The 26,498-nt window shown below is 40.1% G+C and overlaps 1 protein-coding gene across 7 annotated transcripts in view; it reads right to left on the bottom strand.

The window, feature by feature from the left end:
* The window catches only part of ANKHD1 (ankyrin repeat and KH domain containing 1), a 121,320-nt gene extending 102,646 nt beyond the window's left edge, over nt 1-18,674 (bottom strand). For 5 of the 7 annotated variants that reach the window (XM_063130129.1, XM_063130132.1, XM_063130131.1 and 2 more), the window contains exons 1-2: nt 18,258-18,673; nt 1,523-1,676 (exon numbers count right to left, since the gene is read on the bottom strand). In XM_063130129.1, the coding sequence (XP_062986199.1) occupies nt 1,523-1,676; nt 18,258-18,554 (451 nt within the window). In that variant the 5' untranslated portion in view covers nt 18,555-18,673. Of the gene's footprint in view, nt 1-1,522; nt 1,677-18,257 lie in introns of all 7 variants that reach the window. The other 2 variants (XM_063130128.1, XM_063130127.1) reach the window with 1 other exon arrangement.
* Between the last annotated feature and the right edge of the window lie 7,824 nt (nt 18,675-26,498).

Here is a 26,498-nt window from a genome sequence, read left to right on the forward strand (position 1 = left end):
AGGGAAGTACTGAAAAGTTGAAGGACACTTAGAAGTGTCAACCAACTCTTAAAAGTGAGAGGATCACATTGCCAAGGGGGAAGATATTGTTTCCCCCTTTTGGTGCGCTTACTCCGTTCACCTTTCCCCCCATTTTTGATACCTCAGAATTGCACTACTAGGTGCCTCCTTTGCAACTGTGCACTAATTAGCCTATCTGCAGTCTCGTCTTGTCAGTTGCCTTGCATGTTACCTACTCCACTTCAGTGCTTCACAGCTGAAATATAAAACGAAATTAACCAGGCAAGACAACACATATTGGACAGGTAAAGTGCACTCTTGTACACTTGCAAAAGACTGACGTCTGAAGCATTCCCCCACAAAAACGGTAGTGAACAAAAAGGCATAGCAATCAGAGCGCAGGAGCCAGGGAAAGACGAGTTCTGTCACAAAGGCACCTAGGATATGTGCTGTTGCTGGCTGAAGGATTGAGGGGAAGGACAGGGATAAAAAGCCATGGCAGGACTGATTGTCTGTCAAATGTTCTGTGGGTTGTTCTGTGAACAATCAACCCACTATGGCTTGTGCACAGGGCGGCTTAGCATGATGTGTGAACCTGCCTATTGACTGGGTTCACACAGTATGATAACCCACATTCAAAAGTTGAGTGTTGAAATGTGGGTTTTTGTGTTGCCTGAACCCAACTACACTAACAAGCCATGGTTTGTTAACCACAAACAACATAAGAGAAGCCATGGTTTATTGTTTGGTTGTAAACTGTGGGTTGTTCGTGGTTATCAAACCATGGTTTGCTTTCGCAGCAGGGTGCAAACAACACGATAAACCACATTATCGTGTTGTTCAATGACAACCCATACTCAATCTTGAGTGTGGGTTATCATGTTGCGTGAACCTAGTCATTGTGCTGATTTTTGCCTTGTGATTTTTTTGTTTTACTTCTCCCACTGTCCACTTTTTGATTGCATATTGCAAATGACTCCAATCATAGTACCCAGTTCATTTATTACTACCAACCACAACTCACTTTTATCCAGATATGAATTTGTATGGGAACCTGTTAATACTCTACCATTTTACATACCTTTATCATACTTAATTCTAAGGGGAAACACAAATTCACATGGAGGAAGTATGTTGAATGGCAAACATTCCTGTTTCAAGTAGTTTATTAAACATTATTATCTTGAAATCCCTAACCTTACTGCCAGTATGGTTTGAAACATTATTCCTCTATCTTTAGCTCAGATAATAAAGTCAATCTCTACAGTAGAATCTGTGCAAAGCCTTGCAGATTAGCTTCTTGCTATGTCTTACATTTGATATAAGCACTTCTAAATTCTCCTAGATGTCTCCTTAAAAGAAAAGTTTGATTCTAGAAATTAAATTTGTGGTCCAAGTTTCAACTTCAAGCTGTTAATGTGCCAATGCCATGTGACAGTAATTCCTTCAAGTCAAAACCAACAGTCCCCCCCGCTACCCCACCCCCAAAGGAAACCATTACCAAAAAGGAAAAAGAAGCTACCTGCTGCTTCCAACAAGGCCTCTAGTCTTGCTTGTGTTTCTGGGTCCACTGTTCGTAGATCTGCTCCTTCAGCAGCACTTGACAAAAATATCTCGGATGTTGTTTTAAGCACTGGGTTATCCAAATCTTCTTGGTCCAAAATAAACGACTCAACCTATTTGAAGAAACAGCATTTCATAAATTTATTCAAAACCAAAGCAAAGCTGGGAGCTATTATGCCAAGTCTAACCATTTGATAGCTGATACATGGATTCATTTTCTAGGACAAATGTTACTGGAGCATGAAGCTGCAGATCCAACACTATGAGCGGAACAGTTTTACAAACAGCTTTAAAAGGGCAAAACTTTTCATTTTTGACATTTCATTTCAGACAAAATTTAGACCAACACTAACTGTTGAACATGCCCAACAGTTGATCCTGCCTAGAAGTGTAGGATATGTGATTTCACAGAGGCTCTGACCATAAACCAAAGAATCTCAACTGCAATTTATTTGTCATCTGTTTCAGGCTGACAATTTTCCAGGAAAACTAGTTTGGGGCAAAGAAGTGTTTTAGGCAGCAATCCTATGCACATTTCTGGGAGGAAGAACTAAATGGAATTTACTTAGGAATGAATGTGCTTAAGATTGTACTGTATTTTATGTTTTCCTGAGATAAAAGGCTAAAACAAACTATCATACAACTAGCAGAGAAAATGTAATGCATTTGTATCTAATTTAGTAAACTTAAAATGAATATTTTCAAATCGTACATCCATTCCATATTAAGACATAGGATTTTTTAAACTACAGGTAAGAACTCAGTAAGAATTGCCAATTTTCAGAATATTTGATTTTACATTTGAAATATCAACAGATTTGACATCCACAACACCTATAACTAGACACAGGCTAGGTTCACACAATACAACAATCCACGCTCAAGGCTGAGTATGGGATGACTATGAGTTGTTGTTGATCTGTGGGTTGTTGTGATGTGTGGACCTAACCACGCTAACAAACCATGGTTTGCTAAACATGAACAACCCATGAAGAGAACCCATGGTTTCTTGTTGAGTTGTGGACTGTGGATTGTTTGTGATTAACAAACCATGGTTTGTTAGTGTGACAGGGTTCACACAACAGAACTCAGTTCAACACATTTTCAACCTTGAGTGTAGTTGTCATGTCAGTTGTAATCTTCCTGTTCACACATCATGCCAGGCAATCATGGCTGAAGCTACCCTCAAAGTTACCCTTAAGTTTCCCTCTAACCCTAAAACAATTCCTGCCACCTGGGTTCACAAAACACTACAGTAAGTGGAGCACCTGCAGGAACCATGCAAAAAATGGCACCCATGGCCACACATCACAAAGTGACAGCCCCATGGATAAATTAAGCCATGGCGGGCTGTCGTGCTGAGTATGGATGTATGTATTCTGTGAACCTAGTCACAATAAGACTGATTAGGGATAGACCCTAGGACAGCTTGATAGAGGGAGGTGGGCTAGCACATTTTATACTTACAAGGCTGCAATATACAGATCTCACTATTTCTGGATAAGGAATGCCAAGTTTTTAAATAGAAAACATGTTTACATTAGGCTTGCAAACAGACACACATTTAAAAGGTAGGAATGGTCCAAGCAGAAGGCAAAGTCCCCATTACAACCTTGGAAAACAAATATCTCTCCTGGTGAAACCTAGCTGTTGGAATTTAGAAATATTGATGACTAAATATGTAATTCTGAATGTTCTGCTGTCATAATTTTTTTTAAAAAAAAAACACTTCTGAGTAATCCACAATATTTTCTATATCAGAGCTATAAATGTCTTAGTCTAGGAACAGTTTATTCTTCCCAAAGGGTCAAACACACCAGAAAACTGAATAGCAGACTTGCTTTTAAGACAAGAATACCTTGTCTTCTCCTATTTAGCAGGTATTGATCTTCCAATGTTATCTGAAATCATGGTTTGTAGGGTTTGCCCAACCCACATTCTGCCTGTTCAGATGTAACTGCAATTTATGCTTACTCGTTAGGTCAGTTCAGCATAGAATGCAGGGGAAGAGCGCAGGCAAGCACAGGGTTTGTGCCAAATCCTCCAAGTAGATTCTTCAAGTAATCAGAAATGTTACATCTGAATAGCATTCTTGTGTATTTTGTGATGCCAGGAAAAAAAGTATCTCTGGATTAAATTCATTTTCCTAAACTCAACTTTCAAAATATAGCCTTGTCTATTCCTTGCACACATATACCTATGGTTTCAGTATATCCACTCATCTTCCACTAGGTACATTGGATGAATATGCATTTGATATACAGTCTGATTACCATTTCTAAGTTTAGAAAAGAATTTCCTTTAAATTGGTTGAAGGCTTTTCTTTTTTCCATGCAATATGTGGTATGATGTATTCAAAACACCTGGGAGTATTTTTACTTTTATGTGTAGTCTTTACTCTATAGTCTTACTTCCCACACCAACACATACCTCATCTTCACTATAATACACAAAATTTGGATTAAAATATACCGTATTTCTTCAATTCTAAGAAACTTTTCCCCCCATATAAACATCTTTAAAAACGGGGCGTGTCTTAGGGTTTTTTTTCTGTTGGTGGTACTGAAATTAGTGTGTGTCTTACAACTGATGGCGTCTTACAATCGAAGAAATACGGTAGGAAGTATTTTGGTGTAAGATCTTACCCTGGCAGAGAGGAGAGAAAGAATACTCATTTGATACTCAAGCTCCCTATGGCTCTGTGTTTCCATATACAACATAAACACAACAATTTTTTCTATTTCTAAGGACCAGTGGCATTCGAATTTCAGTTACATAAAAAAATATCAGCACAAGTAAATATGTTAAGTTTCTGATAATTTTGAAGCCATGGAAAAATCCTGGGTTTTCTTTTGTTTCCCCCCAGGGAAAAACAATTTTGAGGAAACACTGAAAATATTTGCAATCTTACAATGTTACTACTTTAACAACGTAAAATACTTTCTCTGAGATGTGTATTGAATTACACCAATATTATAAATGCCTCAGTTTTATACAAGCAAAATTGGGAATATACCCAGTACTAGAGTGAGAACTGCAAACTGCCGCTATCTGAAGAGTAGGGAAATAAGAGATGCAAATAGAAACTCCAAATTTTGTGGCAAGCAAAAGAAAGTGTATTATTTAGACAGTAGATCTGTTTTGCACGTTTCAGCAACGTAAAGTTTAAACAAACCCTGAGTAGCCAAAATGTGTAAAACAAACCCGCCCAGGTACCCATGAACAGGTGGGAGTGAGTGAGCATGCTGACCTCCCAGTCTCCTGCCTGCTCCCACTGAGCTAAACCCAAAAATCTTCCAGGGTCTGTTGTGGGAGAAACCCACACTGGTTTTTATGTTACAAATGTGGATTATACGTAGGTTACAAATGTTGGTTGTTCCTTCCCCAACAACCCATAATTCTGGGCTCGTATTTCATTTTCATTTAATTTCATTTCCAACATTTCTATACCACCCAATAGCCAAAATTCTCTGGGCAGTTAACAAAGATTAAAAATAATAAAAATACAATATTGTACATAATATAAAACAATTTACATACAAACACATAAACAAGGCAGCACATGCATGCAGCACACTCACACACAACAAACAATAAGAAATCCCAGGATCCAATAAACAACCATATCATATATTGCAAAACGCCTGAGAATAGAGGAAGGTCTTAACCTGGCATCAAATAGATAACAATATTGGCGCCAGGCGGGCCTCACCGAGAGATCGTTCCATAATCCTGGGCAACAACCAAGAAAGCCTTGTTGCCACCTTCTGACCCTCCCTCAGAGAAGGCACCTGGTGGAGGGCCTTAGATGAAAAGCATAGCAGGCTTTAGTGTAATTTGGTGATGTCCTCATATAACTATATTCTGGCATGAGATGGAATATGAATTAAATCTGGTCCTACCAACTTAAGTAAACTTCTTCACCAAGCACATCATTCTGAGGTACCATCACATAGTGAATGGGGTTTCCAGAAAATATTGAATTGGAAAAATTCCCAATGCAAATTAAATTGCATAGGATAATCTGCATTGGGAAATTTTCTGAAGATGACCTGCATAAGGATCTTCTCTTCCCTCTACTGACATCACTAGCAGCCATACTGAAGGAAATGAGAGGGGGAACTTGGACCCATTCTACCAGGCCTACTAAAAGTTTTAATTTCTTTCCCTCTTCCCTCCCCATTCCTTTTTACTTGTGCAAGATGTCCCAGCCTGATGGCAGGGTTGGTCCTGTTTTACTGATTATATGCAAGTTGTTCTGGGAGACCTTTTGGCTGAGAAGTAAATCAAAATACTTTAAACAAAGAAATAAAATGAGCCTGTAATAATGTTTTGTCCCAATATACCACAAGTATTCGACCTGAAATATTTGGAAGGGGGAATTCAAGCACACTTAATGTGCTTTATATTTTATATGTTGACATTTGTTATTAGAATGCTTGTAAAAACTTAAAGACAACAGCATCCTCTACATTTTTTACATTTTTAAGAGAGGAAAAAACAAAGCTACTCAAAACTCTTGACACACTAATACATTTTAGTAACCTAAAGAACTGCACGTGATACGTTGACAACCACTCACCTATTTCAACAAAATTCATTTCCACTGAGAGTGCTGGGGCAATTTCAGTTTCACTGTCATTATGTCGTAGTTCCATTTTACACTAAAATATATACATACTTCAATGACATGTTCGTATTCTCTCACATATTTGCTAGGGATAGACCCCCGAAAACATTAAGTACAACTACCAAGCTTGCCTAATATTGCATTTGCAATTGGAATCCATTCAGTGTTACTAATAAACTTATGAAATGGAAAACTTTTTGTGGAAAAATAAAGCACTGGTTTTTGGGGGTTTTTTTTACCCCATATCACTGAAGTATGGGCTCCCAAAACACTGAAACCAGATCTCTACAGAGTGCTTCAACAACAGAATGATGGGCAGACATTAGCCCAGTTCACATGTAACTGATTATGGATTAAACAACCCATAGTAAGTTGGGGTCACACAGCAATGAGCAAGCGTGCTCGCCATTCTGCTTTGCATCAGCTTTCATAGGCAACACAGGAACATACTATTGTGATAGGCAAACCCATGGTTTGCTGTTGGGTTAAAACTTTGGGTTGTTTGTCCCTCAACAATCCAGAGTTCTGGATTTGCATGTCACATACAACAGCCCAGGAATGAAACACTCTTGTGTTGTTTCTGAAAGCTGGTTCAAAGAGGAAGTAGCAAGCAAGCGCATGGTAGCACAAATGCTCACTACAGTGTGGCCTACTAATTCAAGGGTTAACCAAACCATAAATTGAAATTATAGGCAAGCCAGGTCAGCATTAGATCTGTGAGTAAAGAAAAAGTGCATAGTAGACATCAGAGCCCAAAACATGTATGATCAGATTTTTAGAAATGCACAAATAAAACACTAGGGTTGCTTTAGCATAGAGAAAGCTGCCATTATTGCTACATAATCCCACACACATCTTTTCTTTTTGTCCTCCTCTTTTCTCTTGTACTTCTTTCCCCTTGCCCTTTCCAAGGTGGTTTGGGGTGGCAAATTAAGATGGGTTATGGTTTGATAAATCTGGTTCCCTTTTTCTTTTTTGAGGATTATTGTATTATTGTGGAATATTTAACTAATTACAGATAAATAATATGAAGACACTAGTCAGAACTCTGAAATTTGGTATACATTAGCCAGAGATTTCCATTGCTAGAAAAATCTCAAAAGCAACTTTTACCTTTCCCCACCCCAAATAAGGGACTTGATATATACCCACATGATTCAAGTATTTTCGCATCAAAGAGATGACAATTTAGTATACATGTAAAAACAAGATTCCCTATGAGAACAAATTGAGGAGGAGTATTTGCAAATCTCTCCCTCACAAATGGATGCAATTAAGTGTATCCTATTAATATATTTTTTAAGTCACACAGAAAGTTGCAATTTGATACACTCATTATTAAAATTATGAATTGTTACATGCAATCGGTTCAGATCATGCTATGAAGAATTCTTCATTAACAGAGGGGAGCAATTTAGCATGGAATGCCAAGCTCTCATGGCAAAGAATACAACTTTATGGACTAAGGGAATTCAATTACCCCATTACAATTTGAAAACAATCTTGGAATTGGGGAAGGCTTTTATTTCTGTTTTGCATGCAACAACACCTGGAAGACTAGAAACTACAAGAAGGGATGGGGTTTTAACCATTTTCCCCAGAAGTAGCCATGAAGCTATGCCTATTCTGGCATAATATAAACTCTATTAACATAATATGTGCACACACATAAAAGTGTGCACTTGGACCTCGTTGACTCACCTACTCACTAATCGGGTTTGAAAATTAAGGCATCTCTGTAACTTATAGAAAGCTGAAAATTGGTATGGAGTCCAAGCCAAAGTAGACATTATACAGGAAATTGCCAGTCATGATGTCCATTTCCCCTCTTGAAAAAAGCAAACACAAATATACACAAACACCCCTACATTAGCAGGCCCATGCAGTTACTTTGGAGACTGGGGAAGTGGAGCTGGAGGAGAGAAGGTAACCTTTTTTCCAACCTGCTATTAGCTCTGCAATGGAGGACATAAGGACAATTTAAATTAAAGAGGTGGCACATGACAAAGGCCAACCCCTCCCGCTCCAAGAATCTTCAAAGCAGCAATAGGGGAATGCTAATAGATATGAAGGAAATTCTGATCATGGATCTCCTGCATCATATCTAGATGGCCCCAACACACTCTAATTAATAGAAAAGTCTGCAAACCTTTACGACTCTCCCATGGGATTCAGGAGGCCATCACAAACACATGGGGGCCAGTACTCTCAGACAGAGCAGGAAAGGAGTGCTTTGCTGTAGGAGCTCACACTTCACAAACCTGACTCTGCCTCAAAATAAGAGGGGGAGGATTTCCACTGGCTGCCAGGGATGCATGTCTGAAAATAGAACTACTTCACATGCTTTAACAATTCTCAAATTAGTTGAGGGACATTTCTAATGACAGCCATGAACTCTTTATTTCTGCAAAATGCATGCAGTGTTTACAAACCTGTATTTATTGCCTGGGTTTGATAATAGATTGGATATGGGCGACCAAGCTAAAATTAAATCCAGACAAGACAGAGATACTAGTCAGTAGATCGTCTGGCCCAGGGTTTAGATTCAACCTGTTCTGGAAGGGGCTGCATTTACTCCAGAAGGTTAGCTTTGTAGCTTGGGAGTGCATTTGTGTAACTACATTTAATGAGCCAGCTGCAACCTTCCTGATACAGTCTGACTTGGCAACAGTTATCCATGCCTTCGTTACATCACAGTTAAAATATTGCAATGTCTTCTAAGTAGGGCTACCCTTGAAGAGTACTCAGAAGCTTCAACTGATGCAAAGTGCAGCTACTAGGCTGCTAACCAGTGCTCAGCATTGTGATTGTATCACTCCCATGTTAAATTATCTACAGTGGCTGCTAACTGTTTTCTGGATTCAATTCATGGTGTTCGCCTTAAGCTTTAAATGGTTTCAAAGTACAGCTATCTTGTTATAAGCTGCAGAGGCCCTTGTGAAGACTGTCCCGCTTGCAGAGGCGGGCCTAGTTGAAAGGGCGTTCAGAGGCGGGCCTAGTTGAAAGGGCGTTCTCCTGCAATGCCCCCAAATTTGGAATGTTTTCCTTTCAAAACTAAGATTGGCCCCCATTCTCTCAACTTTTCAGAAACGCATTAAAATACGCCACTTTAATTGGGCTTTTTAAATTGTGAGCAGTGGTTTTAAATGTTCTTTTAATATTGTTTGAATGTTTTTATTGGCTTTTTCCTCATATTGTCCACCACCTTAGTGACGTTTGTTGTAAACCACCCAGAGAGCTTCGGCTGTGGGGCGGTATATAAATGTAATAAAATAAATAAAGAAAGAAATTGTAGAAAGGCAGTATATATTTTCAATAATACTAATAAAAAAGCTCACAATAAATAATTTCAGCAAAGATTTTGTGCTAAATAAGGCAGAAAGGTTTTGATGCTAACCTTGGAGGGGATTATAGCTATATCTACTATGAAAGCCTGATTATTATTATTATTTTAAAAAAGCTTTAGTATATAATTGAATAGGATTTTACTATATCAGTTTATAGAGACAATTCATATATAATTTGTAATTGCTTCACCATGCAAATGTGAAAAGTCCATATGTAATAGGCACTTCTATTGTGGGACATTTTACTCTATACCATACTTATGGTAGAAACTGACCATTTCAAAATAGAAATATTTGTAACACTTAACTTACATACAGGGTCTCGCTATTTACTGTTTTACTATGGCACCATGTACATTGATGGTGCTATATAAATAAATAATAATAATAATAATAATAATAATAATAATACATACATACAATGTAGTTTGGCCTGTATTTATATTGGTTTAATTGGCTATGTACGATGGTTTGATTTATGGAAGCTGCCCTGTGCAATATTACAGAACAGAATCAAATAAAAGTCAGTATTACAGCGGTATACACTATATATTACCATTTAATATTAGTAGCACTGTCTGTTTTTGGTGCAATCAACCAGAAAATCCATCTTGCTATGCATTAGAACAAGCATCTACCTCTCTTTCTTTCTAATAAGTTATATGGGAATTTAGGACAGACAGACTTAAACACATTAATGAAGTGTTAGTGGTTCTCAATCTTCCTAATACAGGAACCCTTTAATACAGTTCCTCATGTTGTGGTGACCCCCAACCATAAAATTATTTTCATTCTTCTCTACACGATCCATTGTCATGGGATGGTTTGCTAATGAAAATAATACATAACAATAGCTTTAATAATACAAAAGAGGATACATGACATAGTTCAGTCAATACAGTTTCCTAAGACCATCGGAAATATGTGTTTTCCGATGGTCTTAGGCGACCCCTGTGAAAGGGTCATTCGACCCCCAAAGGGGTCCCGACCCACAGGTTGAGAACCACTGTGTTACAAAGACCCTATTCAGAAGACACACTAAGCCACTGTGGTTAAGCATTTTGAACTAAACAGGATGGCTGAACATGTTGTGTGAACCATGACTTAACATGTCATATGAACCATTTCTAACTATGGTAGCTACATAACCAATTTAAACATGCTCACTAATCATTTGCTGCAAAAGGGTTAGCGGCCTAACCATACCTTAGCATGCTTTCTGAACAGGCTCACTGTAAGTTATAGCAGGGAAGTAAGAATAGGGGTATTTCAAGTGTAGATGTAGTCACAGGGTTGTGTATTCCTTCCACACAGCCATACCTATTGGGAGAACTGGTTCCCCCAAGCTGTGCCCTGCTGCCCTAATGACAGTTAAAAATTACTTTTGCAGTCAAGGGTTCCCTCTTTTTCAAGATTTGAATCCAGGTGGGTAGAACACTTACGTTAGGGCAGTGGGCATCAGGGTGAGCTACACTCTGAAAAGGGCAAGCTGGAGCTGATTTGCTAAACCAGTTTAGCAATCCAGAGCATTATGTCTGCAAATACCTTCCTTCTTTACATATCTTTTCAACTGAACCAAAATTGATCCAAGGGGAATAAAAAACAGCACACAAGTGTAACTCATGATGTTTTGAAGACCTGTGATGTAGTATTATTAACCAGAGAAAGGAAACGACCACAATTCTGTTTTGAAACTTACTACATCTAATCATTTTAATAAAGTGCTGTAATTGTTTCAAAAACATTGCAGTGATATTGGGAGAATTTAAGAAACATTTCTGTGAAAAAAAAATCCCTTTATAAAAAAAGCAGTTTGATTTAAAGTAGTTAGAATGAATGGATACAACAGTCAAAAATATTGTCTATCTCAATAAAGTGTACATGTGCATATTTTATACATACATAGCTCTTCGGTTGTGCTAAAACTAGTATCTTTACCATTTTCAGAACCTTTGTTTCCCCCTTAAAATATAAACAATATAAAGTATGTAGTATTAGGTACTGCCACAAAAATAATTTCCAAGTAAAATACTCAGTCTATTTAAATAGAACATATAAGGTGCAATCTCTGTGCGTTTAGAAAGGGGGAAAAAGTCCTGCAACTCCAGGCAGCCATGGGAATTGTAAAACTTTTTTTCTGTCTAAAAAAAAAGACAGGATTGTGTCCTTAAATCCACAAATGCATTTTATTTGTGCCCCCCACCCCCAGGCAAAAAGGTATTTCAGTTCTAGTATGTTTGATTATTGAAAAGTGTTAGATGTATACAGCATATAAAAATATGTAAGACTTTTGTTGTTTAATACAAATCAGATCTCAGATATTTAGGGCATTGGAAAAAATCCATTCCAAAATTTTCCAGAAAACCTACATCCCTGAAATTTTGCACATTCCAGTTCAGTGTAAAGTTTTATTCGCCATAAGATATTTGCTCTCTTATCAGGCAGAAAATACAGTGAAGAAGAGAACTGGCAACAGCACGCCAGGAGCAGTGGAAAGATATTAAATATGCCAAATACTCTGCATCAGTCTTTAAAAACCCCTCCAAGATCTTATTTCGGTGGCAGTTAATGCTATGTAGATTAAGGAAAATAAATGTTGCTGCAGTAGTATGTGAAGGGCTGACTGTTACAAAATCTCCTAACACTTACAAAGTTAGTCTTTACTGTTTGAATACTAGTTTGGTTATGAAGATGTATTTTTCTTTTAATTAGTTTATTTCAAGAGGCTTATCTGTACTCAAACACACTAAACAGTAGGAAATCTGCGATTAGCGGTTAAAACTATTCTAACTACTGACTGGAAAAATAGTGATTCCAACACTTAAAACTTTGCTTAATATGCCTTAATACAGGAGCAAATTCTAAAAATGATTAGGAAATCCTCAAACCTTTTTCCTGTCTGATTAAATTGCTGCCTTGAGATTTTGTATGTATTCTCAATTGTGTGGAGGCCCAAGGCATTGTACTTGGTAATGAGGGTAGGCAGACCTCAAGTTTTTTTAACAGAACCCCAATGTTTAATTATTTACATTCATATCCCATCTTTCCTGCAAAGAACCAAAGGCAATGTACCTGACCCTCCTCCTCTTCATTTCATCCTCACAACAACTCTGTGAGGTTTGTTGGGCTGAGAGTCAGTGACTGGCCTAAAGTCACTGAGTGAGAACTAGCACCTAGATGTCCTAAAATCCAGTCCAACACCCTACCACAATGGAGCCTGGTGCAAAAGACATATACTTAAATTGAATAATTCTGAGCCTAGAAATCTTTTTTGAGTACCAGAACATAACTGAGTTCACAGTTCTTCCACACAAAATTTGAGTCCCCTTGCCCCACCCCAACACTTTCATTTTATCAGTATAATTGGGAAATTATTTTGTTGTTGCCATTATTCAACAATCGGGAGTCAGAAATTCTTGCCAATGTATTTCAATTTACCTAGAGATCTACCAGTAAATCCTCATCCGTCTTCTGCTTACACTTGCTTTGTAAGTCAAATATGGTATCATGGTAAACAAAATTCAAGAGAAAGCTAATGGTTATCATGTTCCCAGCCACCTACTGCTGTAAGGATCAATGTTACTGCATTAGCTGGAGTTGCCAACCCTCATATTGAGTGTAGTCTAATAATCTATCTTAGAAAATAGAGAAGATGAATGATAGTTGTTAGATCTACAAATCTAAAGGGTTGCAGCTTTCTCATCAAATGAAGTCAAATAAGGAACACCCCAAAGCTGTGGATCCAAGTATTTGAGGATAACTGAATCCCGTGTGATACATCCCCAACTACAGAAACTATCAACAAGTAACTGCACTGCTGGCTTAATCCAAATAGAACTGTAGCAATGTGACTCACATTTGATTTTTTTAAAACAAAACAAAACATTGAAGTATTGCTGGTGTTTCCCAGGCCAGAGAATGGAAAACTCTCATCCATTTTAAAATGAATGACTCTATATTTATGGAGAAAAGACAAACTGGAGCAAAATGAGTAACAAACAGAAGAAGCCTGAAAACACTAAATGCCCTTTCAGCATGCCTTCACCTCTACTTTATTAATCTTTTAGCAAGATTACTGTTCCATGTGTATCTTCCATGCACTGCTAACTTCTCAACATGCAGATTAACTGCTGAGCAAAATGAAAATTTCAATTACTGTCATCACAATACCCACCCTCCCCTAAAAAACTTTTAAGGACTAGGATGCTTTACTCAAGACTACACAACTGATAGCAGTACAATTCTATGTTATCATAAGAGGAGGTATGGACTAGTCTCTGAGCGTGTAACTTACTCCCTGACAGCAGGGAACAAGGAAAACGCAAAGACCATGAGTGTTACACTAGAATTCCAACTAAGGTGAAGAAAGGAAGTATGGTACATTGATCTCAGCATATCTATTTTACTCCTAATTTCCAGATTAAGATGTAATGCCAAAAGCGTATTCTACTCTTCACTGGCTTCATACACAAAGATCCATGTTATCCCAGACACTGAAAAGCAAGTAGGCAGCAATGGGATTTAAGTTCAGGTGGAGCCAAAACCTGCTCTGTCGTGCACAGACCCCAAGAGGGTTCCCAAGAACACATTTTATATTTGCCCATATATGTGAATGGCTGCCATCAACCACTATGATAAATAGTGTTGGACCTCCACCCCCAATCATATATAGCTTGGCCTCCACTGACGGGTACTCTCATAGCATTCCTACAATACACATGGCTGCCTCTTGCCCTTCCCCCAAACAGGCATTTGACTAATATTGCCATGACAATCAAGAGCTTCCATAAATATGGCACTCTTTCTCCCCGCCTCCACAAATACAAGCATACTTCCCCTATATTTCTTACCTCTTCCACGTAAGTATCAATTCCTTTAAAAAAATTTTGCAAATAATTATCTCTGCTCCCTGTCTTGGCTTTCCAAACCAACTGTCTTCAAGATGAAGGGGGAAAACGTTTTTTCCCCACACGTCAGGAGTCATTTCTTCTCCCTTCAGTTTATTACAAATTACATTAGACACCCTGCTTTACAGAAGTACTTAAAATGCTATATGGTCAATTCAGACAATAGTTTAGTTTTCATTTTGTGAAGAAAACAAAATCCTCAAAGTAGAAGACTCCTGAGCACTATGAGAAGTAGGTCTTCCACAACATTCTAGAAAATGTTTTCCATCTCTGCAAAACCTTGAAAATCAAACTTTTTAGAATATGTATTCTCTAAGGGGGGTGGAAAATCACCACCGGAAGAAACTATGAGATTTTGGAAGCAAGAATAGATCCCGGAAGGTGGTGGGGAGCATTTATGTTATGTTATGTGATTATGGAAATTAGATAAGTATAATTTGGAATTATAAGCGATGTATGTTTGTTTATTTTATTTTTCTTATGTGGTAATTGTATTATGTAATCAAAAAATAATTTTTAAAAAAAAATTACAGAGAAAAAAAAGAAAAAAGAAAAAAAAAAAGAAAATCAAACTTTTTTTCTGGCCTTAACAGTATACTTTAACTCTACAGAAATCTTTTATATTAAGTGTTTAGCAGCTTGTTCAGCATACTAAGGCATTAAAAGTGTGGTGCAGTTAGACTGCATCATTTACATATAAGTGGTTCATATAACTTCTCTCAGATTTGATTAAAAATCAATCAGCTGACTGACACATTGAAACTACTTTAATATTTATTAAGGTGGATAATAAGGAACTGTTTGCAGTCTTGGCAAGAGATGGATTGGGTGGCAAGCAAGATTATGGGAGAAAAAAGCACACTGGGCAATATCCAACTATGTCATTCTGCTAATGCAAATTACATTGCGTTAGTGTAAAGGGCTTCCTAGTGTGCCACTAATAGCATTAGCCTGTGCAACGGGTTTTCCAGAAAACACATCACATAAGTCAAAACTATTGCCATTGCATTAGAGGCCCCTTCCACTAGCATAATGTAATTCATGTTAGTGGAATGGCATAGCTGGATACTCCCCATTATATTAAGGAATGGTTTTCTAGCTGTCTCGGAAGAGCTTCTTCAATAAGATTATTAGTAACAGCAGACAAGATTTTCTTAAAAGACAGCTTGCCCTCCATTAGCAATCACCCCTACAATTTACAATTACAGTGGATTGTTTAAATGTGTTCCAGGATACATTCTCATGGCCAAAATAGATGTGACTGCAGCAAACTTGCTTAGGCCAGACAGATTTAGACAAGCACCTCTTTAGTAGGAGGTCCACTTTACATAGCAAAAGGAGCACACAGGTGGGAGGAAAGTTCTAAACAGTTACCCTCACAGGTTTCATCTATGCAGAATTTGTTGCCCTAGAAACTTCTCTTCAGCCAAATTATGACACTAAGAGAAATCAGCTTGGAAAAAGCATCAGAGGGGTAGGGGAGGTGGTACGTGGTACATGGCACGTATGAAGACAAGTCAACTTCATCCATTTCTCCTTTTTGTTCTAAGGCCATCCCACTTTGCATGTAATGGGGCATCCAGGTTTAAGTCCACAAAACTGCCACAAATGTATCTAGTTTTGCCCTCAATTTAATCACGGCAACAGTGAGGCCCAAAGGACCCTCCCAGCACCCTAATCTCTATATGAAGTGTATTCTGTAGAAAAACTACTACTCTGGTAAAAACAAAAACTGGACACACAGGGGTTCCTCAGCAGGAAAGTTGATGTGGGCAGAAATGTTGAAACACACTGGCCTTGAGATAACTTTGATTCTTGAGAACAGAAGAGTGCTGAGTGATAGACATGCAGAGCAGCAAAGGTTAGGGAATGAGAATGAAATACACATTCCTCTATTACAGTGGTTTTCAAACTTTTTTGCTTGAAAGTTGCAGGGAACCACTGTAGATCTTTTTTTGTTTGTTTCATTTTGTATTGTTTACAAATCACATACATACTCCATATTTTGATAGTATTTTTTCTTCAGCAATGGTATCGTCATCAAAACCAGCACCATATTATGAAAATTACAGGCCCTAGGCCAGGCCACTGTGATGTATCCCTTCAACTGGTGAATGTTTAGGGGAAATTATTAGACTGCACCAGCACCTTATTGTGAAAGTCATTGGCCCTAGGCCAGGACCTAGTTAACCTATTTGATAATCGGGCCCTAGTCAAAATGGCCTCAATCTCGATTGTCAGGGGGAAAAACAATCATGTGTAGGGCCAACTACATATATTTTCAACTGTTCCACAACTTTTTTGAGGATACCTGAATGAACCTCAAAGACCAGTTTGAGAATCTGTGCAGTAATATAAGCTCCCCTTGCTTCACTCAGTAGTTAGATTGAACTGTGATTCATCTTTCCAAAGTGTATTTAAGTCCCTGAGAGAAAACAGATCTAAAGACATTTTCCAAGAATGTGCAATTATGAGGCTAGAAATGTATTTCAAATTGAAAATTACCCTCTTAAAAATTTAATAGCATCCTTAGACTACACAGAAGTGCCATCAGAACCATAGGGCACATCTCGGAAGTCCTATTAAAATTACTATGGGGTGTGTATTTTTTCGGGGGGAATTTTAAAAGCATTTGCAGTATATTAAAAGAACACCTACAAAATAAGGTTGCCTATAAAAAAGAAAAAAAATGCAAATAATGCAGGAAGTTACAACACAGAGATACCCAGATTTTTTTTAACAATTATATCAATAGGGACTTAAGGTGCAATCTTATGCATGTTTAGAGAGAGAAAAGTCCTATGATCCCAGCATTCCCCAGCCAGCTATGTCTAAACATGCATAGGATTGCCCCCTTAGTCAGCAGTTTTTGCTAGCCCACCTGTCCCCACACAGCTTTGCACAGACACATCACACAAGCTAAATTTAATGCTTCCCCCCTCCCAGACAACCAAAAGCAATTCTTAATTCACCTCAGGCAATGGAGGAAACGATTATTTGCAAGCCTCATTGTACATGATATTGTCAAGATATTTTCTTTCTTATGAAGCAGAAAAGAGTATCGTGTAAAGAGTGGGAAATACTTGCATAGGACTCTCCATCGCTTCTGAGGCACATTTATGTTTGAATGTGAACAGTTACACGAATATTTTTGTAAGTTTTTTTTAATATACTCAGTTTCGCCCAATTTGTTGTCACACACTAAAACAAACAGTATGCATGTTGGCAATAACCATCACGGCCACAGCAAAAGTGTAGGGACTAAATGCTGTCAAAAGGATCTAGATGGTACACTAGTGAAAGCGAACATTAAAAGCTGGATTTATTATTCCTACAGCTCTCACGCCGGCTATGAGGAGACATTAGCTCAATAAGATTTCGCACAATTAAATAATTCCTTGCAGCGGGGGTGGGGGGAGATACTGCAGAAAGCGAAAATCGCTTCCGCCATCATCCGGAACCGAGCAGGTGGGGGGGGGGGGAGCGGGTTACTCATGAAACGGAACGTGCCGGGCTCAATGTCCGTCATCTCTTTAGGTGTTTTCGCCCACACACGGCAGCCGAGCAGGAGGACTCGGCCTTCCTCCTCACACTGAAGCCGCAAGCAAAGCGGGGGGGGGGGGGGCTGGCTCATCTGGGTGGGTCTCCACCCTCCTTTATGCGACCAGGACCGGCCTGCAGAGAAGGTTGTGAAGCCTGACGGGCCCGGCTGGTACCCGAGCGCAGGAGGGCCCTCCGTTCGCGACGGCGGCCCTCCGGCCCCTCCTACTACTCCACGGGCAGCCTGGCGGGAGGGAAGGCCTCTCTCACCTCAGATACCTCGTCCTCGTCGCTACCGGATCCGCCGCCGCCCCCGCTTCTCAGGACGGCGGCCGCCAGTTTAAAGTCGAGGGCGGCGGCGGCGGCCCCAGCCTCTCCCGAAGTTGTTGCCGGCCCTGCCGGCCCACAGGGCCCAGCCTCTCCAAAGAGGCGCACGGCCCGCAACCCTAGCGGGTTAGGCCCGGCCGTAGAGGCCTCGACGACGACGGCCGGGGCAGCACGGGGCGTCACCGAGTCTATTTCCTCATCGCCGGCGGGGGTCGGGGCGGCAGTGCCGTCCGTGAGCATCGCGCGCTGATCCAAGCTTAAGCCGTGGGAGGAGGGGAGGGGGAAACGCCGTCTCCGTCCCCTCACAGTAGCAGCGCCACTAACTTCTCACACCCTACCTAACCCACAGCCACCGCGATGCCCTCACCAGCCCATCTCGCCGTTTCCATTGGCTACATTTGCCCGATGGTCCTGTTCTATTGGATAATACATCCGTCACTCTAAGTGCTCGTCACGCGCTTCTTCACCCTCCCACCAGCAAGATACTTTGAGAGCACACGTTGAGGCGGTTTAGACTGACCGCCCACCACTTAGGTTTTTCACGCTCGCTTCCTGAAACTGCTTCGTTCTTATTCGATAACTAGCGTGTCAATCAATTACGTTCGTGCGAACTTTGCTGGCTGAATGGACAGGACAGCAGTCGTTCGAGACACTCTTAAGTTTAATTGCACAGAGTAAGCATCAATCATATTATGCTCCTCTTGTCGGCGTACGATTGGCTTATGCTCCCCTTCGTCCCCACCTTTCCCCCTCTCAAGTGAAGGTCTCGGTCGGAAAGAACAGACCCCCCCCTCGACTCAAAACAGAGTGTATTGATTGGAAAGAAGGTGTGTCTATTAGTTCTAAGGCCCACCTTTAACACCCCACCTGTCTTTCCACCCCTCCCCTAACCACTTCGTATCTAGGAAGTGATTGGATGAAGCTCATGTCTGCTTCTGACACCAGAGGTCTGACTCGCAGTCAACCTCCATTGCAAAGAAAAGCTTCCGAGTTGCCATTTTGTAGGATTTTCCGCTCAGATCCGCAGGTGTTCCAAGGCGGGAACGTTTTCGTTTCGCCATTGTTGGGCCTCCCCCAAGGGCAACTCAGTTAATTAAAGTCAAAATATCTGGCACCCCTTACTCTGAACTTTCCTTACAAATGAGAGGAGCCTTGGAAGGCTCACCCACCAAGTGATGGAAGTAACAAGAGACCTGCCCTTCCAATATTTCACAGATGGAAACCAAGAGAGTGTTGTGTACTTGAAAGCAACACCGCTTTTCTCACCAAGGACCACTGCCTGAGCTCACCTCCATTCTACATATCTCAAATTTTAACTGCCATTGATCCTTATAGACCACTATTGTCTACCCTTAAATAGCAGCAAGTCACCAGGGCCTCTGGCTGAGATCTTGTTTCCTGAGATACTTTTAAGTAACTAAACTAGGAATTGAAACAGATCTGAAGCATGTGCTCTACCACCAATCGATGGTCTCTGCTCATAAGAAACCCTCTTATACCAGATCCAACCACTGACTCCCAAGATCTTAGGAAAAGGTCTTCCCAAACCCTGCCACCTGAGATACTACTTTCAAGCAAAGATGTCAGGAAATGAACTTGGGCTCTTATGCCTGTATTTTACCACTGAACTTTAGGCTGATTTCCACCAGCTGCATATTATATTAATCTGCACTGGTAGCAATCGACCAGACATAACAGTCATAAACCAAAAAGAAAAACACAACTACCTCATTGACATAGCAATACCTGATGACAAAAATGTTGCAGAAAAGGAAGAGGAAAAGAGAAATATACACCACTGGCTATAGAAATTAACGAACTGTGGCAGCAGGAAAAAGTTACTTATTCCATTAGTCACATCAGTCACCAGCATCACATCATTATTTTTACAGACAACCTTCAGAAACTAGGCCTACCAAAATACATCTACACCAACATCCAGAATGCAGTCGTACTTAAATTATGATCAATAGGAAATTTCTGAATCAGTAAAAGACAGCATGACCTGCCAAAGCCTGTCATGTTCATTTAGAAAAAACCAACTCGAGCAAGAAAAGAAATAATAATAATAATAATATATGGGAACCCTGTTAATTTTTTTAAAGATTTTTTTAAGAAGGAAAGATGGACAATTATCAGCAATTGTTACAAAATATATGTCATGCCAATTATATCAAACAAATTGGAGAGGAAGGTCTATGGGTCAAAATGCATTATTAAAAAATGAATTACTATCTTCTAGCATGGGCTAGAGACTCACTTCTTCCTTTGCACTATGGAGCAAGTAGGCACAAATAACTCAAGCAAGCGAGCCAAACCACATACTACAGAGGATGGATAAAAACAACATTGAGAAGTAATTTCCATCATGATTCAAAATTCTTGATCCGAAGTATGATGACCCAGCAACATTTTTAATGAATCTTGCTCATACTGGCAGAGGTTGAGATATTTTGCTGGTCAAAATTTTCCTCAGTCGAATTCCAATGGAAATACTTTAATGGGAGACTTAGAATCATAGAACAGTAGAGTTGGAAGGGGCCTATAAGGCCATCGAGTCCAACCCCCTGCTCAATGCAGGAATCCACCTTAAAGCATCCCTGACAGATGCTTGTCCAGCTGCCTCTTGAATGCCTCTAGTGTAGGAGAGCCCATGACCTTCCTAAAGAATTGGTTCCATTGTCGTACTGCTCTAACAGTCAGGAAGTTTTTCCTGATGTCCAGCCCGAATCTGGCTTCCTGTAACTTCAGCCCATTATTCCGTGTCCTGCACTCTGGGAGGATCAAGAAGAGATCCTGGCCCTCCTCTGTGTGACCTTTCAAGTATTTGAAGAGTGCTATCATGTCTCCCCTCAAATCTTCTCTTCTCCAGGCTAAACATGCCCAGTTCTTTCAGTCTCTCCTCGTAGGGCTTTGTTTCCAAACCCTTGATCATCCTTGTTGCCCTCCTTTGAACACTCTTCAGCTTGTCTGCATCCTTCTTGAAATGTGGTGCCCAGAAATGGACGCAATACTCAAGATGAGGCCTAACCAGTGCTGAATAGAGGGGAACCAACACCCTGCGCGATTTGAAAGCTATACTTCAATTAATTCATCCCAAAATAGCACGTGCTTTTTTTGCAGACACATCACAAAGTTGGCTCATATTCAGCTTGTGATCCACAACAATTGCAAGATCCTTCTCATTTGTAGTATTGCTGAGCCAAGTATCCCCTATCTTGTAACTGTGCATTTGGTTGTGCCTTTAACATTTCGTTTTTTAAAAACTCCCAGCCATCTTGGACTCCTTTTCTCATTAGGGACACTTGCCATGGGACCTTACTTACCATAGTTCTGAGATTATTAAAATCAGCTTTCCTAAAATCCAGAGTACATGTATGGCTACACTCAGCTTTTGCTTCCTTTAAAATCAAGAATTCAAGTATGACATGGTCACTTTCCCCCACAGTTCCCGTAATTGCCACTTTATCCACTAAGTCATCCCTATTGGTCAGTATCAAGTCAAGGATAATTAAAGGAAAAGAAGTTAAGGATATGGTTAAAATTTAATACAAATGAGACTAAATTATTAATACTTCAAAGGAGCACTCCTATACATTTACAGATAAAATAATAGACTAAAAACAGTGCTCATTTGACTCTGTCTTTTGTCTTTGTCAGTGGCCCAATCACTAAAAAATACACAGAGAAAACATCTGTTAGTGCCCTAAACAGAGGCAAAGGGATTTTATCTTATTTTATTTTCTTGTTTAAATGACAAGGAAGTCAGAGGCTGTCCTTGCAATCTTTTAATTGTAGAAGACATCACTCACATTATTTAAGAATGCAAAGTCTGCTCCAACATTAGGAAAATTTATATCCTTCCTTTGCTGGTCTGGATAAAGGGAAAGTCATCCCTTGAAAAGCTGTGCTTTTTATTGAATGACCAGCTAATATGCCCGGCATTGCTCAGGTTCGTTAATAATGTTTATAATATTTATTTTATAAATAATAAATTTCTCTTCAACTTATTCATCTTTTGGTTCTTTTTTTTAGTTTAGTTGAATTAGTAAATTGTTTTGTTAGAATAAATGGGAAATTGTGTTAATAAGAACTGTATTTTAAAGAAGAGCTTTGTGATAAACCACTTTTTTTTTTTTTACCTGAAATGCCTACACCTCCCATCATGCTCTGGCCAGAGCAGCTGTGTAAACTTCAAAAACAATCAGGACACACAACACCCTTTCTACCAGCTAAAAAAGATGCAAACCTAAAACATTTTCAAAATATACCCAGCATTGCCCAGATATCTGAATAACATATGGTAGGGAAGCAGATCTCAGTGGACTCAGGGAACTGTTGTATGCATGTGCTCTGAAGTTATTATTATGAAAAAAGGAAAGCAGCCAGAACACAGAATAATTTATTGGCATGATTTACAGTATAATATCTACATTTAACAGGTTTTGGCCAGGATGGTCAAGGCCTATGTTGACTTGGGCCTTTTATCTGACATACCTGTGCTCTGAAGACATTTAACTATTTTTTTCGTTAAATGAACTCGTGTATAAATTAACCATCTGCACTACAGTAAGTGCATGCATAAGGAAGTGAAGACACAAAGAATGATACAGCTGCTGAGAGCCAAACTGCATGTGGATTGAATTGTGCTTAAATAGCATGCTTAAGATTGAGCTCTTTCTTAACAAAAAGCAGCTGTGGGGACCCAGTTGTGACCAGGGCTGTAGCAGGGGGGGATTTAACTCCCCCACGCACCCATCCATGCTGTTTTCCTGGTTCAAATTTCCCCAAAGCTGCTATTTGACCCAGATAGTGTCATGAACAGCAAACAGCACATGAGCCTGGTTAATGGTCAACCCACCACTTTATGGTGCTGGTGGCATTATGCCACTGCTGTGGAACCACATGGAGGATAAAGGAATTTTCAATATCTCCTGCTGAAGAGATTTTATTTATGGAAAGTCCTGAAGGAATAATAGCAATTTGTACTGGTCATGACCATAAGTCATAGTTTGGTGGCAAGAGGAGTTCCACCCAAGGCATGCTGGGAATTGTAGGCATAAGCCTCTGTTTTTTATTAAATTCTTTTAAAAATACTTTTTCTGGTACATTTTACAGCCAGACCTATCAGCATGCCAAATTTCAAGTTTCTACCGGCATTGCTTAGGCCCCCCAAGATATATGTTTGCAAGGTAATCCTCCTAAAGTTAGGCTGGTGCTAAGCCTGTGAGTTAACTTTTAAACAAATTAAATTTGTTTCTTTTTTCCTCTCTCACCCTCACAACAAACCTGCAAGGTAGGATGGAGCTAGGCATGTGAGGTAACTTTAAATGAATTAAATTCATTTCTTTCTTCTTTTCTCTCTCTCTCACCCCTGACGCAGGCCAGGGCCACTTTGAAGCTGCAGCTCTGGGCCCACTTGACCATCTTCTGCTTGAGGCTCTTGGTGGGCGGCTGGGTCGAAGGCCTGCTCCTGCCTCGGCCCGCACTTCTCGCCAACCAAGTGCTCCAGCAGGAGGCTGTACCAAAGCGCTGAGGCCTGCCTTGGCACTTGATCCTCTTTGTCGGGCCTACTCGGGCCTGGGGAAGAAGCCATCGCCATGATTTTCCTTGTCCCCATAGAAAACAAAAACTACAACTCCCAGCATGCTTTTTGCCACTGTGCCTGACTTGCCCAATGGGACTCCTGCCACCGAGACTCATGGGAAGTGAAGTCTGGAGAATCCGGGCCATGCTGCACTGCGCAAGCTGTGCCCGTAGGTAGGCCGTGAGGGAGCAGGCTGGCTGACTGACGGTTAGCTTGGTTGTTGCCATTGGTGACAGGCTTGGAGCTGCACCCTCCTTCCCTACTGCTACTGATGGGGCCTAGCAACCAAAGCAGCTGGCCCCAGGCCCAGGATGGCCAGCCACTTCCAGATGATGGCTGCCAAAGCCCGATAAATCTTCCCTCCCGCCTAAGGCATGCTGTAGGCATAAGCCTAAGTCCCTGAATAATGTGTTAATTGATGAACACTGTCTGAGACAACTGGAGAGCAGGCCATCTAAGTTGTGGCACCCTGCTTATGGATTTCTTTTTCCCAGGCAGGCTTGCCTACTGACTGCATTAATGGCTTTTCAGTGCCAGGTGATTTTTTTTAACAAAAAAAAATTCAAAGGACATTTAACTTGATGACATTATTTTATGCTGCAGGTTTTTTTCTGTTTTAACTAAACCACAACATTTCAAGACAGATGCAAGAATTACTGAATAAAGTTTATGATTTTTATGTAAAAGCCTGACTATTAAAACAGAAGCTCCCTTGCAAGGAATCTAAGCAAGGGAGCTTGATTCTTTCTTTGCTCAGATCAAGCTCCCTTGCTTAGATTCCTCGCAAAGACAATACTTTATTGCTCCTATAAGACTTGAAGAGATATCAAAAGCAATTACAAGTATGAAAAATGGAAAAAAACCAGGTCCAGATGGGTTCCCAATTGAGTGGTATAAAACCTTTTCTAGCTCCAAAACTTTATCAACTTTACAAATATCTATTTGACACGGGTTCACTTTCCTCATCATTAAATGATGCTTTAAAAGAAGCTGCAATTCTATTCTGACTTACTAGACAGTAAGACCCATTAAACAAAATCCAACTTACATTTAAGTAAGAAAATATGGGACAGGAGATGACTCCGGGAAATTGCTCAGCCCTGTCATTACGGCTTACTTCTGTGTAACCTGCACTGGATTATAATTTATAGCAGATTCAGCCTCCAATCCCAGAGGCATAGGACATACTTCTGAGTATGGTTTACATCAAGACTTTAGTTTCCTTTCCCTTCTTCTCCCTCCAGTGTTCTGTCTGTCAAGCACAAAGTCAGCAGGTGTAATTTGCCACCTTTCTGGCTATGTAAACATCTTTGCATGCAATTCACAGTGATTGCACAGTATAACGCTGGTGTGATAAAGCTCCTTGTGATGGCTCTTGCTTTCCAAAACATTCCACAGAGAGAGAGAGAGAGAGAGAGGTGTTAGTCCTTAAGGTGCCACAAGGCTCTTTGTTGCTTTTACTGCTACAGACTAACAGGGCTATCCCTCTGGAAATAACTATTTCCCACCCATTGCCTCTCATAAAGAGGACATCTACTATTCATTCTGGACCATTAAGAAATATTAACATTCTTTTGTCAAATCTCAGACTAATCAAGCATTGCCTTAAGGCAAGCCTGCAATGATAGTACTGCCCACAGTTACCAGACAGGCATCTCACTACAATGCATAAGGGAAAAGAGAGGGAGGGGAATGGGAAATAAGCAAAAGTGGCCACTGCAAGGAACAGTTCTGGGAATTGTTACTTAGCATTTGCAGTGGACAATGCTAACACTAGAAATACTCTGTCCCCCAAATAGCAATATTCCAGGAAAGGACGGACTGATGAAGAAATAAATCACTGAACCCCTGGGTACAATCCATGCATGCTAATACATTGATCTACTTGATTAAAAAACATGATCAGGTTATCCTGACTTCCGTCAGCACTCTCCACACCACAGATGTAGGGTAAATGCACGTAGTAGGATTGCACCAAGAAATAACCAATGTACGTTTACTAAACTGTCTATATAGTCAGAACTGACTGTACGCTATGCAGATGCAAACTATTTGCACATAAAAAGCAAAGGTAGCCATAATACCTTTATCAGGGCAACTCAGGGTCACAAAAAATGTGTAAGCTTTCAAGAGCTCTATGTCTCTTTACCAGGCAAGATAATACAAAAAGTGGCAGTGGAAGTGGGAGGGGAAGGCTGACTTTCTGTTGAAGTGATGAAGTCTGGTCAGCATATTAAGATGAAACATGGGAGTAGGCTGCAGACATCCCAGGCTCTAGGAGGCAATATGATGGCTTTAGGTTCCTAGGATCTTTCATCAGACCCTGGAAGCACTCTTCACCCCACAGTTGCCCATGCATTGAACACATGGGGCGGGGAGCAGGATTGTAGCAGCAAGCCCCAACCCTGTACTATGTGAACTCACTACTCATCTGGAGGGTCACTTCAGAGATAAACACACATAAGTTGGGGGCAAAACCTGTTGCCATTGTGCTGTTCCTCTCCTATGCATGGTTAACATCTGGTAAAGGCACAATTCCTGCGCGCTACATGTGTAGGCTCGTGCATATGGTCAGGATGCAGATCTTTGCAGGGTCC

The sequence above is a fragment of the Elgaria multicarinata genome, chromosome 7, assembly GCF_023053635.1.
Source record: "Elgaria multicarinata webbii isolate HBS135686 ecotype San Diego chromosome 7, rElgMul1.1.pri, whole genome shotgun sequence".
Classification (NCBI taxonomy): Eukaryota; Metazoa; Chordata; class Lepidosauria; order Squamata; family Anguidae; genus Elgaria; species Elgaria multicarinata.